The sequence below is a fragment of the Stomoxys calcitrans genome, chromosome 2 (assembly GCF_963082655.1).
Source record: "Stomoxys calcitrans chromosome 2, idStoCalc2.1, whole genome shotgun sequence".
Lineage (NCBI taxonomy): Eukaryota > Metazoa > Arthropoda > Insecta > Diptera > Muscidae > Stomoxys > Stomoxys calcitrans.
Genome location: NC_081553.1, coordinates 24952577 through 24968309, shown reverse-complemented (window position 1 = coordinate 24968309; position 15733 = coordinate 24952577). Strand labels below are relative to the sequence as shown.

Below are 15733 nucleotides of genomic sequence, written 5' to 3'. Positions count from 1 at the left end.
CCTACTCAGCAACTATTTTTGTCCGATTTGGCTGAAATTGAGCATGAGGTGTTATGTTATGGCTTTCAACAACGGTGCCAAGTACGGTTCAAATCAGTCTATAACCTTATATAGCTCCTATATAAACCGATATCCTAATTTGACTTCTTGAGCCCTTATAAGCCGTAATTTTTGTCCGATTTGACTGAAATTTTGCATGCGGTGTTCTGTTACGACTTCCAACAACTGTACCATATGCTGTCCAAATCAGTCCATAACCTGATATAGCTCACATGTAAACCGGTCTCTTGATCATCCTTGCTTGGTTCCAAGAAGCTTTAATTTTTGCAGGTTTGACAGAAATTTGGTATGAAGAATAAAATTATGCCCCGCAACTTAATTTATTATACCCACCACCGAAGGATGGGGGTACATTAATTTTGTCATTCCGCTTGCAACACGTTGAAAAATCCATTTCCGACCCTATAAAGTATATATTTTCTTGATCAGCGTAAAAATCTAAGACGACCTAGCCATGTCCGTCCGTCCATCTTAAGCTGAAATTTTGCACAGATTCTTTATTTGTCCAAAAGCAGATTAAGTTCAAAGATGGGCTATATCGGACTATATCTTTATATAGCCCCATATAGACCGATCCGCCGATTTAGAGTCTTAGATAGTGAGTTGTGTTAGGCCCTTCGACATCCTTCGTCAATTTGGCCCAGATCGGTCCAGATTTGGATATAGCTGCCATATAGACCGATCCTCCGATTTAGTGTCTTAGGGCCATAAAAGCCTCATTTATTATCCGATTTTGCTGAAATTTGAGACAGTGAGTTGTGTTGGTCCCTCGACATCCCTATTAAATTTGGCGCAGATCGGTTCAGATTTGGCTATAGCTGCCATATAGGCCGATCCTCCGATTTGGGGTCTTAGGCCTATAAAAGCCACATTTATTATCCGATTTTGCTGAAATTTGGGACAGTGAGTTGTGTTGGGCCCCTCGATATTCCTTTTAAATTTGGCGCAGATCGGTCCAGATTTGGATATAGCTGCCATATAGGCCGATCCTCCGATTAGGGGTCTTAGGCCCATAAAAGCCATACTTATTATCCGATTTTGCTGAAATTTAGGACAGTGAGTTGTGTTACGCCCCTGGACATTCTTCGTCAATTTGGCCCAGATCGGTCCAGATTTGAATATAGCTGCCATATAGACCGATCCTCCGATTAAGAGTCTTAGGGCCATAAAATCCACATTTACTATCCGATTTTGCTGAAATTTGGGACGGTGAGTTAAGTTAAACGCCTTAACATACTTCTGCCTTATGGCCCAAATCGGTCCACATTTGGATATAGCTGCCATATAGACCGATATCTCGATTTAAAGTCTTGGCCCCATAAAAGGGGCATTTATAATCCGATGTCACTGAAATTTGACACAGTGACTTATGTTAGGCTCTTCGACATCCGTGTCGTATATGGATCAGATCGGTTTAGTTTTAGATATAGCTACTAAAGAGAACAATATTTTGTTATACACAATTGAACACTGACTCGTACTTATTAGAATTTGTTCCAAAAACATATTTCGATATAACTGCTATGGGGCATAAGGTATGCAATTTTCACAGGATTTTGATGAAATGTGGTTTAAAATGAAATAAATAAATAAAATGAAATGGTTCGGCTCGGCCGAACTTAACGCCTTTTTACTTGTTTAAATATTGGTTTGCCCAAAAAGTAATTGCGGATTTTTCATATAGTCGGCGTTGACAAATTTTTTCACAGCTTGTGACTCTGTAATTGCATTCCTTCTTCTGTCAGTTATCAGCTGTTACTTTTAGCTTGCTTTAGAAAAAAAGTGTAAAAAAGTTATATTCGATTAAAGTTCATTCTAAGTTTTATTAAAAATGCATTTACTTTCTTTTAAAAAATCCGCAATTACTTTTTGGGCAACCATAAAATGTTATCAAAATTTGACGTTGAAAATAAATTGTATTTCATTTGCTTTTTTTTCAGCACTTTGGTAACTTAAATTTGCCCATCGAAGATTTGGATTTGTCAAACAATCTCATAAGACGTTTGCCCGAAAAGGCATTCGATGGCCTAAAAGAGACACTGACCAGTTTGCGATTGGCCAACAATCTATTGGGCGATAGCCTAAATCCAATTTTCTCAACAGCCGAATTCCATCCATTGAATAACTTGAAATTATTGGATTTGTCAGCGAATAAAATCAAATCAATTGAAGAGGGTCTGCTGAAGGGATGCGGCGATTTGAAGGTAAGTGTGACAATGAGATAAAATATAAATAAGAAAATAGAAAAAAAAATTACAGATATACCCTCTATGATGCAGGGTTTCAAAAGTTAAACTTAATTCGAGTAAAGCTCGTAACTCAATTTCTTTACCATAGTTGAAGCTTCCCTACTTGTTATATAGTAAGAAAGCCAAGAAGCTATTAGACCTATCCTTTTAGTTCCACAATGTCTTATTTAGTACTTACAATACTTAAGTACATCACTTTCCTCTCACAGCGCCACTTAGGATAAACTAAGTTTCAATTCTCACCAATAGACAGGTTAAAAAACTGCAGTTAGTCGCAGTCAGTTAACTTTTGGCATTAGTTATGCATCGCACAATAAGCGTGTTGCAGTTAACTTAGCAACCAGTTCTTTTAGCCGTTGGTTAGTTTACATTTTGTTAATATTACACATTTGTTGGCCAATGTTGGTGTGTTCTTGTAATTACAACAACAAGTTGAATGGGCAAACAGCTGTCTTGTATTAATCACCATTTATTCGAATAGCCACTAAATAGGCCAAACCATGCCTTAACTGCTTACCATGGTACATGCTTTTATTTTTGTCTCGGGCGCAAAGCCTGGAGGTGGTAAAGCCAGTCTGGTATTATCAGTGACGACATGTTAGGCCAGTCAGTGCATTGGTAAGCTGGATTGGGTGGCATATTGAAATGTTGATAGAATACTTTTTTGCATACTAGTATTGAGGAATGAAAATCTTTTGGCTATATTTTAGGCTTTAAAATGAGGTCAATAGGTCGTGAATAGTAGGTTAATGTATGATACATGATCATCATGAATGTGGTAAGTGGTCGTTGGGTTGGGGTTGGGAATATAGACAAGCGGACAGATGGAAGAACAAAGCTAAATCGTCGCAAAATGTCATGACAATCAAGAATATGCACTTTTTTTTCAAATTGTACTAACAAAGATACGAGATGAGTATACCCCAATATTATGGTGGGTATACTAAGTTCCTCCGGGCCAAATCATGGGTACCCACCTTGTATTGTGTTAAGAATTTTTATACCCACCACCGAAGGATGGGGGTATATTCATTTTGTCATTCCGTTTGCAACACATCGAAATATCCATTTCCGACCCTATAAAGTATATATATTCTTGATCAGCGTACAAATCTAAGACGATCTAGACATGTCCGTCCGTCTGTCCGTCTGTCTGTTGAAATCACGCTACAGTCTTTAAAAATAGAGATATTGAGCTGAAATTTTGCACAGATTCTTTTTTTGTCCATAAGCAGGTTAAGTTCGAAGATGGGCTATATCGGACTATATCTTGATATAGCCCCCATATAGACCGATCGGCCGATTTAGGGTCTTAGGCCCATATAAGTCACATTTACTGTCCTATTTTTCCAAAATTTAAGACAATGAGTTGTGTTAGGCCCTTCGACATTCTTAGTCAATATGGCCCAAATCGGTCCAGATTTGGATATAGCTGCCATATAAACCGATCCTCCGATTTAGGGTCTTAGGCCGATAAAAGCCACATTTATTATCCGATTTTGCTGAAATTTGAGGCAGTGAGTTGTGTTAGGTCCTTCGACATTTAAAGTCAATATGGCCCAGATCGGTTCAGATTTGGATATAGCTGCCATATAGACCGATCATCCGATTTAGGGTCTTAGGCCGATAAAAGCTACATTTATTATCCGATTTTGCTGAAATTTGGGACGGTGAGTTGTGTTAGGCTCTTCGACATCCTTTTTTAATTTGGCCCAGATTGGTCCAGATTTGAATATACTTGCCATATAGACCGATCCTCCGATTTAGGGTCTTAGGCCGATAAAAGCTACATTTATTATCCGATTTTGCTGAAATTTCGGACAGTGAGTTGTCTTAGGCCCTTCGACACATTTTTTAAATATAGCGCAGATCGGTCCAGATTTGGATATAGCTGCCATATAGACCGATCTCTCGGATTTAGGCTTTGGGGCCATAAAAGGCGCATTTATTGTCCGATTTCGCCGAAATTTGAGACAGTGCATTGTGTTAGGCTCTTCGACATTTTTCTAAAACTTGGTCTAAATCGGTCCAGATTTGGATATAGCTGCCATGTAGACCGATATATCGATTTAAAGTCTTGGTGCCAAAAAGGCGCATTTATAATCCGATTTCACTGAAAATAGACACAGTAACTTATGTTAGGCTTTTCAACAACCGTGTTGTATATGGTTCAGATCGGTTTATTTTTAGATATAGTTAATAAAGAGACCAATATTTTGTTAAACACAATGGAACAATGTATTGTACTTATTTGTTTATTTGGTACGAATCGGAACATATTTCTATATAACTGCTATGCAACATAAGGTATGCAATTTTCACCGGATTTTGATGAAAGGTGGTTTACATATATACCCGAGGTGGTGGGTATCCAAAGTTCGGCCCGGCCGAACTTAACGCCTTTTTACTTGTTACTAATTAAATCAATTTAAATGTGAGAGTTGGAGAGCAAAGTGTACTACACTTACCCAACTTCTGCCTTGAAACCCCCACGACGTTCTAGTAAAAACAAGTAAAAGAGTGCTAAGTTCGGCCGGACCGAATCTTATATACCCTCCACCATGGATCGCATTTGTCGAGCTCTTTCCACAGTATCTCTTTTTAGGCAAACAAAGGATAAACCAAAAGAATTGCTATGCTTTTGGGACATTATCAAGCTATGGTTCATTTCGAACCATAATTGAATTGAATATTGGCGACCATAGTAGAAGTCATTGTGTAAAATTTCAACCAAATCTATTGTAGTAAGAATGGCGCACTTTAGGAGCTGAAGAAATAAAATAGGGAGATCGGTTTATAGGGGAGCTGCATTAGGCTATAAACCGATTCATAAAATATTCGGCACGTATGTTAAAGGCCACGAGAGAAGCCAAATCGGATAATACTTGCACCCTTTAGTGGCTCAAGAAGTCAATACCCCAGATTGGTTTATAAGGCAGCTATATCAGGTTATGGACCGATTTGAACCATACTTAGCACAGTTGGTGAAGGTCATAACAAACAAGTAAGAGCGTGCTAAGTTCGGCTGGGCCGAATTTTATATACCCTCCACCATTGATCGCATTTGTCGAGTTCTTTGCGCGGTATCTCTTTTTAGGCAAACATAGAATAAGAACTGCCATGCTATTGGAGCTATATCAAGTTATAGTCCGATTCGGACCATTAATGAATGCTGAACATTGTAGAAGTCATTGTGTAATATTTCAGTTCGTTCGGATAAGAATTGCGCCTTGTAGGGGCTCAAGAAGCAAAATCGGGAGATAGGTTTATAGGAGGAGGATAGGAGCTGTATCAAGCTAATGATCGATTCAGACCACACTAGACACGTCTGTTGAAGGTCAGGAGAGAAGCCGTAGTACAAAATCGGATGAGAATTGCGCCCTTTAGAGGTTCAAGAAGTCAAGATCCCAGATCGAATTATATAGCAGCTATATCAGGTTCTATACCGATTTACGCCATACTTAGCACAGTTATTGAAAGTCATAACAAAACACCTCATGCTAAATTTCAGCACAAATCGGATGAGAATTGGGCGCTCTATTGGCTCAAGAAGTCAAAATCCAAGATCGGTTTATATGACAGCTATACGAGTTTATGAACCGATTTGAATCATACTTAGCACAGTTATTGAAAGTAATAACAAAACACTACGTGCAAAATTTCAGTTAAATCGGACGAGAATTGCGCCCTCAAGAGACTCAAGAAGTCAGACCCAAGATCGGTCATATGGCAGCTATATCAAAATATGGACCGATATAAACCAAACTTAGAGTAGTTGTTGGAAGTGATACCAAAACACTACCTGCAAAATTTCAATAAAATCGGATATGAATTGCGACCTCTAAAGGCTCAAGAAGTTAAGATCCAAGATCGGTTTATATGACAGCTATACCAGATTATGAACCGATTTAAACCATACCTGTCACAGTTGTTGGATATCATAACAAAACACGTCGTGCAAAATTTCATTCCAATCGGATAAGAATTGCACACTCTAGAGGCTCTCGAAGTCAAGACCCAAGATCGGTTTATATGGCAGCTATATCAGGTTACGAACCGATTTGCACCATACTTGGCACAGTTGTTGGATATCATAACAAAACACGTCGTGCAAAATTTCATTCCAATTGGATGAGAATTGCGCCTTCTAGAGGCTCAAGAAGTCAAGACTCAAGATCGGTTTATATGGCAGCTATATCAAAACATGGACCGAAAGTTAGCGTGCTTTCGACAGACGGACGGGCAGACGGACGAACATGGCTAGTTCGACTTAAAATGTCATGGCGATCAAGAATATATATACTTTACGGGGTCTTAGACGAATATTTCGAGGAGTTACAAACAGAATGACGACATAAGTATACCCTCCTCCTATGGTGGAGGGTATAAAAAAACTTTTTTATACTCACCACCGAAGGATGGGGGCATATTCATTTTATCATTCCGTTTGCAACATATCGAAATATCAATTTTGACCCTATGGAGTATATATATTCTTGATCAGCGTCAAAATCTAGGACGACCTAGCCATGTCCGTCCGTCTGTCTGTTGAAATCACGCTACAGTCTCGAAAAATAGATATATTGAGTTGAAACTTTGCACAAATTCTTTTCTTGTTCATAAGCAGGTTACGTTCGAAGATGAGCTATATCGGACTATACCTTCATGTAGCCCCCATATAGACCGATCCGCCGATTTAGGTTCTTAAGCCCATAAAAGCCACATTTATTATCCGATTTCGCTAAAATTTGGACCTGTGAGCTGTGTTATTCCCTTCAACATTCGTCTTCAATTTAGTTCCGATCAGTCTAGATTTGGATATAGCTGCCATATAGACCGATCCGCCGATTAAGGGTCTTATCACATTTTCCACATTTATTATCCGATTTTGCTGAAATTCGAGATAGTGAGTTGAGTTAGGCCACTCGACACCTTTTTTCAATTTGGCCCAGATCGGTCCAGATTTGGATATAGCTGCCATATAGACCGATCTCTCGATTTAAGGTCTTGAGTCCATAAAAGGGGCATTTATTGCCCAATTTTGCCGAAATTTGGGACAGTGAGTTACATTAGGCCCTTCGACATTTCTCTTCAAGTTGGCCCAGATCGGTCCAGATTTGGATATAGCTGCCATATAGACCGATCTCCCGATTTAAGGTCTTGTCCCCATAAAAGCCGCATTTATTGTCTGATGTCGCCGAACTTTGGGACAGTGAATTAAGTTAGGTCCTTCGACATACTTCTTCAATTTCGCTCAGATCGATGCAGATTTGGATATAGCTGCCATATAGACCGATATCTCGATTTAAGGTTTTGGGCCATAAAAGCCGCACTTATTACTTGATTTTACTGAAATTTGGGACGGTTTTGGGTCCTTAAAAGGCGCATTTATTATCCGATTTCGACGACATTTGGGACAGTGAGTAGTGTTAGGCTCTTTGAAATTTTTCTGCAACTTCTGCCCAAATCGGTCCAGATTTGGATTTAGCTGCCATATAGACCGATATCTCGATTTAAAGTCTTGCCGCATTAAAGGCGCATTTATAATCCGATTTCACTGAAATTTGACACAGTGTCTTATTTTAGGCTTTTTGACATCCGTATCGTATATGGTTCAGATCGGTTTATTATACCCCGCACCACCACTGTGGTACAGGGTATTATAGATTTGTGCATTTGTTTGCAACGCAAAGAAGGAGAAGAGCTAGACCCATTGATAAGTATACCGATCGACTCAGAATCACTTTCTGATTCGATTTAGCCATGTCCGTCTGTCCGTCTGTGAGTCTATGTATTCTTGTAATCAAAGTGCAGGTCGTATTTGTTGACCGATTGTCACGAAATTTTGCACATGTCTCCTTTTTGGCCCAAGGACAAATGTTATTGATTTTGAAAAAAATCGGTTCAGAGTTAGATATAGCTCGCATATATATCTTTCATCCGATATGTCTTTTTAAGGCTGTAGAAGCCACAATTTTTGTCCGATCTTCACAAAATTTGGCATTAGGTATTTTATTTAAGGTCTACATATGTGTGCAACATTTCATAAAAATCGGTTCAGATTTAGATATAGCTCCCATATATATCTTTCATCCGACATGGACTTTTATGGCTGTAGAAGCTACAGTTTTAGTCCGATCTTTACAAAATTTGGCATGAGGTGTTTTATTTGTCGTATCCATATGTGTGCAAAATTTCATAACTTCATCGCTCCAGATTTAGATATATATGTATCGCCCGATTTGCACTTAAATGACCGTAGTAGCTAAAATTTTCAACCGAACTGCACAATATTTAGCATGGACTGTTTTGTTACTGATGTTAAAATATCTGGAAAATTTCATAAAAATCGGTGTAGATTTAGGTGTAGATCCCATATATATCTTTCATCCGGTTTGAACTATTAAAGCTGTAGCAGCCACAATTTTGTCCGATCTTTACCAAATTTAGTGTGGAGTCATTTTTGTGAAGTCTCAATGTATGTGCAATTCATAAAAATCGGTCCAGATTTAGATATAGCTCCCATATATATCTTTCATCCGATATGGCTTTTTAAGGTTGTAGAAGCCACAATTTTGGTCCGATTTTATATGAGAAGTTTAAATTGACGTTCCAAAACGTGCGCAAAATTTCATTGAAATCAATCCTAATTTAGATTTAGCTCCAATGTGTATATTTCATCCGATATCGACTTTTATGGCAGTAAAAACCTAAATTTTGGTCACATCTTAATGACACATACTGGGACCTCAATCTCTATTTGACGCCCCAGTATGTGTCATTAAAATTGGCACAGGTTTCGATATAACTCCCATATAATCTTTTATCCGATATGGCCTTTTAAAGATGTGGAAATCCAAATCTTTTGTCCTATGGTAGGAAAATCATACAAGGTTCTAAATTGCCAATTCAATTGGTATCCAAATTAAAGTCTGACTTGATTTCGAAATGAGTTCTACATATAAAAAGTACTACAGGCACTAAGTGGTGTAGGGTATTATATAGTCGGCACCGCCCTACTTTTGCCTTTCCATACTGGTTTTTAGTTATAGCTCCATAAAAGACCAATATTTTGTTATACACCATTAAACAAAATCTTGTACTTATTAGCATTTGGTCCAAATCGGAAGATATTTCGATACAGCTGCTATGGAGCATAAAGTATGCATGTTTCACCGGTTTTTGACGAAAGTTGTTTTACCATATATATATATCCGAGGTGGTGGGTGTCCAATGTTCGTCCCGGCCGAACTTAACGCCTTTTTACTTGTTTTTAAATTTTCATAGCACAATTTGAATCAACCAACCAGTAAAATGTCATGATTGCACCCCATCCATTTAATAAATGAAAATTAGAAGAAAAAAAAAACACTATAACGTTTGATAATTTAAGCGCACCAAAGCATAACCGTTTATGGTTAAAAATTGCTGTAATCATAGCTTTAAAAAAAAAAATAAGTCTATGATCGGCACTTAATAAAGTGTTGTTGTTAGACTCTTCTTCATGCTACATATTCGTATTCAATTCATGTCTATGAAATTATCGCGTGTAAAGTTGTTTTTCATTTTTTTTTCCTTTTTTCATTTTGGCAGCTGCTATTGCTGCCATCGATTGCGATGAGCGAGTTCATTGATTTATTAACGAGCTTTGAAATTGAATCAAATGATGATTTCCAAGCAAGCATACAGACGACTATTTAATTAGTTGGCTAACTTCGGCATACCCTTAATTAGGGGGGAATTTTAAATTTATTGGCAAGTTAGTCATAATCATTGTTTTTGTAATTTTTTTTTTTTTTTTTGAAATATTGTGTATGCGATGAAATGTAATTTTAAATGCTGTTGGCTTAGGTCAGTTTTGGGAATGGCAAAGGTTTCGTGACTAAATTTAATAAACAAATAGATTTCAATAACAGCGATCTATGTATATAAGTGGTGAGGGAAGTTATTTTCCTAGCCAAGTCTTTTATAAAAAAAATAAAAAAGAAAATAACCGGAAAATGCAAATTTTAATTATAAAATTATTCATTAGAGCTTTGACTTTTTCGATAGCTGCACAAAGACATTATCTTTGGCATTTGTTGTTGTAATACCCATCACTATAGGATGGGGGTATACTAATGAAGTCATACCTTTTGTAACTTCCCGAAATATTGATCTGAGACCCAGGTAAATATGGATATTTTTGATCGTCTTGACATTCTAAGTCCAATGTATCCTACCGTCTATCATTGGAAATCACGATTGGGGTCGAACGAATATTTGTCTACTCATAATTTTGCACAGAAACTTGTCGTAGATGTAGGTCGTAGAGATTTGCAAATGTGCCATGATGTTGGCCCCAAACATTTGCAGCCCAAATTGAAAATAAACTAGTAAAAAAATGCAAAAGTCGGGCGGTGCCGACTTTTTAATAAATAGCTATATCTAATTCTGAGCCAATTTTTATGGAGCTCGGCGGATACTCTAGAAGTGAAAATCAGGTGGCAGCTAAATCTTAATCTGAACCGATTTCTTTGAAATCCATCAGCAATATTAACAAGTAAAAAGGCGTTAAGTTCGGCCAAATAAAAAGTACAAGTCATTGTTCAATTGTGTATAAGAAAATATTGGCCTTTTTAGTAGCTATATCTAAAAATAAACCTATCTGAACCATATACGACACGGATGTCGACGTCCTCAAGTCGAGAGATCGGTCTATATGGCAGCAATATCCAAATCTGAACCGGTCGGAGCCAAATTGAAGAAGAATGTTGAAGGGCCTAACACAACTCACTGTCCCACATTTCGGCGACATCGGACAATAAATGAGCCTTTTATGGTCCAAAACCTGAAATCGAGAGATCGGTCTATATGGCAGCTATATCCAAATCTGGATCGATCTAAGCCAAATTGAGGAAGAATGTCGATAGGCCTAACACAACTTACTGTCTCAAAATTTCGGCGACATCGGACTTTAAATGCGCCTTTAATGGGGCCAAAACCTTAAATCGAGAGATCGGTCTATATGGGAGCTATATGCAAATCTTGATCGATCTAGGCCAAATTGCAGAAGTATGTCGAGGGGCTTAACACAACTCACTGTCCCAAATTTCGGCGACATCGGACAATAAATGCGCCTTTTATGGGCTCAAAACCTTAAATAGAGAGATCAGTCTATATGGCAGATATATCCAAATCTGAACCGATCGGGGCCAAATTAAAGAAGGATGTCGAAGGACCTAACTTAATTCACTATCCCAAAGTTCGGCGAGATCGGACAATAAATGCGCCTTTTATGGGCTCAGGACCTTAAATCTAGAAATCGGTCTATATCGCAGCTATATCCAAATTTGAACCGATCTGAGCCAAATTGAAGAAGAATGTCGAAGGGCCTAATGTAACTCACTGTCCCAAATTTCAGCAAAATCAGTTAATAAATGCGCCTTTTATGGGCTCAGAACCTTAAATCGAGAGATCGGTCTATATGGCAAGTATATCCAAATTTGAACCGATCTGGGCCAAATTGAAGAAAGCCGTCGAAGGGCCTAACACAACTCACTGTCTCAAATTTAAGCAAAATCGGATAGTAAATGTGACCTTTATGGGCCTAAGACCCTAAATCGGCGGATCGATCTATATGGGGGCTAAATGTAGATATAGTCCTATATAGCCCATCTTCGAACTTAACCTGCTTATGGACAAAAAAAAGAACCTGTGCACAATTTCAGCTCAATATCTCTATTTTTGAAGACTGTAGCGTGATTTCAACAGACAGACAGACAGACGGAAGGACATGTCTAGATCGTCTTAGATCTTTACGCTGATCAAAAATATATATACTTTATAGGGTCGGAAATGGATATTTCGATGTGTTGCAAACGGAATGACAAAATGAATATACACCCATCCTTCGGTGGTGGGTATAAAAATCATAAGAAAATCCTTCCTGCTAAATTTCGAGTCAATCGGTTAACAAATGAGCACTTCATTGCAATTTTTCTCAAAATCGGACCGACATATATACGGACGAACATCTCTGATATTGTGGTAGTTGTCGAGGAAAGCGTTGTACAAAATTTTGGAAAGATTGGTCAATAAATGCGCTCGCATTCGCATCATCTTTGAAGAAGTACGGTCCAATGATGCCACCAGCCCATAAACCGCACCAAACTGTGACTTTTTCAGTATGCATTGGTAGCTCTTGCAATGTTTCTGGCTGATCTTCACTCCAAAACCGATGGCTGGCTGATCTTCACTCCCTCCCTCTTACCCTAATTTTCAGAAACGCCAGATCTCGGATATGGGTGGTGCGATTTAAGCGAAATTTTGTGTGTTCTCGTATAGTACCCTAAAAATAAAAATTTGGTATCCACATTTCTGATGGGGTTCCTAGGGGGGCTGCCCCACCCCAAAACCTACCAAACATATATTTAGACCAACCACGACAATATGGGACTCAAATGAAAGGTATTTAGGATAAGAAAACGTATCTGATATCCAATTGTCGGACCAAGTGCTAGGGGGACCACCCCAAGCCCCTAAACACCCCTAAATCGAACATATTTACCGACCATGGCAATATGGGAGTCAAATAAAAGGTATTTGCGAGTAGAATACGAATTTGATATCCAAACGAGGGACCACGTTTCTGGGGGTCCACCCCTTTACCAAAACACCCCCCAAACAGGACTTATTTACTGGTCATGGGAATATGGGGCTTAAATAAAAGATATTTGAATGTAGAATACGAATCTGATATCCAAATATGGGACCAAGTGTTTGGGGGGCCGCTTCTCACCAAATCACCCCCAAAGGGGTCAAATTTACGACCATAGCAATATGGGGCTCAAATGAAAAGTCTTTGGGAGTAAAGCACGAATTTGATATCAATATTCGGGAAAAGTGTCTATTTTTCGACCATGCCAATATGTGGCTCAAATGAAAAGTATTTGAGATTAGAAAACGAATTTGATAACACATTTTGGGGCCATGTGTTTGGCCCCATCCTGTAAACTCTTCTTAAGCCAATGGCAATATGGGGTTTAAGTAAATGGTATTTGAGAGAAGATCACGATGCTGATATTTTTTCAGGGCCATGTATCTGGGGGACAACCTCTCCACCGAAAACGCCACTAAATCAGACATCATGAGAATATCGGGCTGAAATAAAGTATTTTAAGAATGGAGTACACCTTACATCCAAACTTAAATTCGTAGACCAATAAAGATCATATGGGATTCAGATAAAGGCACTTATATTGTTAAACTGTTTATCAAGTTAGCATGGTTTTTCACTATAAAATCTTTAATTGTCGTAAATAAATATTGGAAGGAAACTTTTGTTCCAAATAAAGTAAAAGAAGGCGCAGTGGAGCGGGCCCGGGTCAGCTAGTAAAAAACAAGTAAAAGCGTGCTAAGTTCGGCCGGGCCGAATCTTATATACCCTCCAGCATGGATCGCATTTGTCGAGTTCTTTTCCCGGCATCTCTTTGTAGGCAAAAAGAGGATAAAAGGAAAGATTTGCTCTGCTATTAGAGCGATATCAAGATATGGTCCGGTTTGGACCACAATTAAATTATATGTTGGAGACCTGTGTAAAATGTCAGCCAATTCGAATAAGAATTGCGCCCTTTGGGGGCTCAAGAAGTAAAATAGAGAGATCGATTTATATGGGAGCTGTATCGGGCTATAGACCAATTCAGACCATAATAAACACGTATGTTGATGGTCATGAGAGAATCCGTCGTACAAAATTTCAGGCAAATCGGATAATAATTACGACCTGTACATTCTCAAGAAGTCAAGATCCCAAATCGGTTTATATGACAGCTATATCAGGTTATGAACGGATTTGAACCATACTTGGCATAGTTGTTGGATATCATAACAAAACACGTCGTGCGAAATTTCATTCCAATCGGATAAAAATTGTGCACTCTAGAGGCTCAAGAAGTCAAGGCCCAAGATCGATTTATATGACAGCTATATCAGGTTATGAACCGATTTGAACCATACTTGGCACAGTTATTGGATATCATAACAAAACACGTCGTGCAAAATTTCATTCCAATCGGATAAGAATTGCGCACTCTAGAGGCTCAAGAAGTCAAGACCCAAGATCGGTTTATATGGCTGTTATATCAAAACATGGACAGATATGGCCCATTTACAATCCCAACCGACCTACACTAATAAGAAGTATTTGTGCAAAATTTCAAGTGGCTAGCTTTACTCCTTCGAAAGTTTGCGTGCTTGCGACAGACAGACGGATGGACGGACGGACAGACGGACGGACGGACAGACGGACGGACATAGCTAGATCGACATAAAATGTCACGACGATCAAGAATATATATACTTTATGGGGTCTCAGACGAATATTTCGAGTAGTTACGGACAGAATGACGAAATTAGTATACCCCCCATCCTATGGTGGAGGGTATAATATTAGGTTGCCCAAAAAGTAATTGCGGATTTTTCATATAGTCGGCGTTGACAAATTTTTTCATAGCTTGTTACTCTGTAATTGCATTCTTTCTTCTGTCAGTTGCCAGCTGTTACTTTTAGCTTGCTTTAGAAAAAAAGTGTAAAAAAAGTATATTTGATTAAAGTTCATTCTAAGTTTTATTAAAAATGCATTTACTTTCTTTTAAAAAATCTGCAATTACTTTTTGGGCAACCAATATAAGTGAGTAAAAAAAGGTGCAGCGAGGCGGGACCGGTTCGGTTAGTACTCCAATAAAAGCAATATTTTTGAAAATCATACTTAAGGAAAATTTTCCAATAGTAATTTTTTTTCTAAATGTTATGCTTATATTTTCTTTAATGTATTTATGTTATAGATATTTTTTAAAAAATAATATTATCTAAGAAAATAAACTTTTTATGTTTAAACAATAAATAGGCAAAAATTGGACTAGCATCATATGCGTTATTGTTTTTTAATACTTCAGTGTTCCCTGATTACTTTCTCATTGCTGCGTTTAACGTAGTAAGAAGAGTCATCACTAAATTTCTGCAACAACACACTTTCAATTTTTCTTCCTCAAATGGGGACCTTCTTCGGAAGCACGTCGTTTGGGAATTAATTGGGTTTTTGTGCCACTTGTTGAGACCTTCGTCTGCTTGGAAGAAGTCTGTAATGAAAAAAAATTGGAAATTTAAATTTTTTTTTAATTTTAAGAACAAAAATGATAATGAAAATTTAAAATTTTTGTTTTCAGGAATTCTTTATGGATCGCAATAGCTTGACAGCAGTGCCATCACACTCTCTAAATGGGCCAACAGCCCTAAGGCATTTATCCTTAAGACACAATCACATAAGTAAGTAATTTGTATTTATAAGACTTAATACAGTAATACATCGATTTACGTATTTGTATTATATATGGGCAATATCCAAATATGGTCCGATCTGATACATTCTCAGTACGGACTTGGAG

General features: G+C 38.0%; 1 protein-coding gene across 1 annotated transcript in view; it reads left to right on the top strand.

The window, feature by feature from the left end:
• LOC106085261 (protein artichoke) overlaps window positions 1-15733 on the top strand; it is a 65689-nt gene that overhangs the window by 44567 nt on the left and 5389 nt on the right. Inside the window, exons 5-6 of the mRNA XM_059361396.1 lie at window positions 2001-2264; window positions 15515-15614. Of these exons, the coding sequence (XP_059217379.1) occupies window positions 2001-2264; window positions 15515-15614 (364 nt within the window). The remainder of the gene's footprint in view (window positions 1-2000; window positions 2265-15514; window positions 15615-15733) is intronic.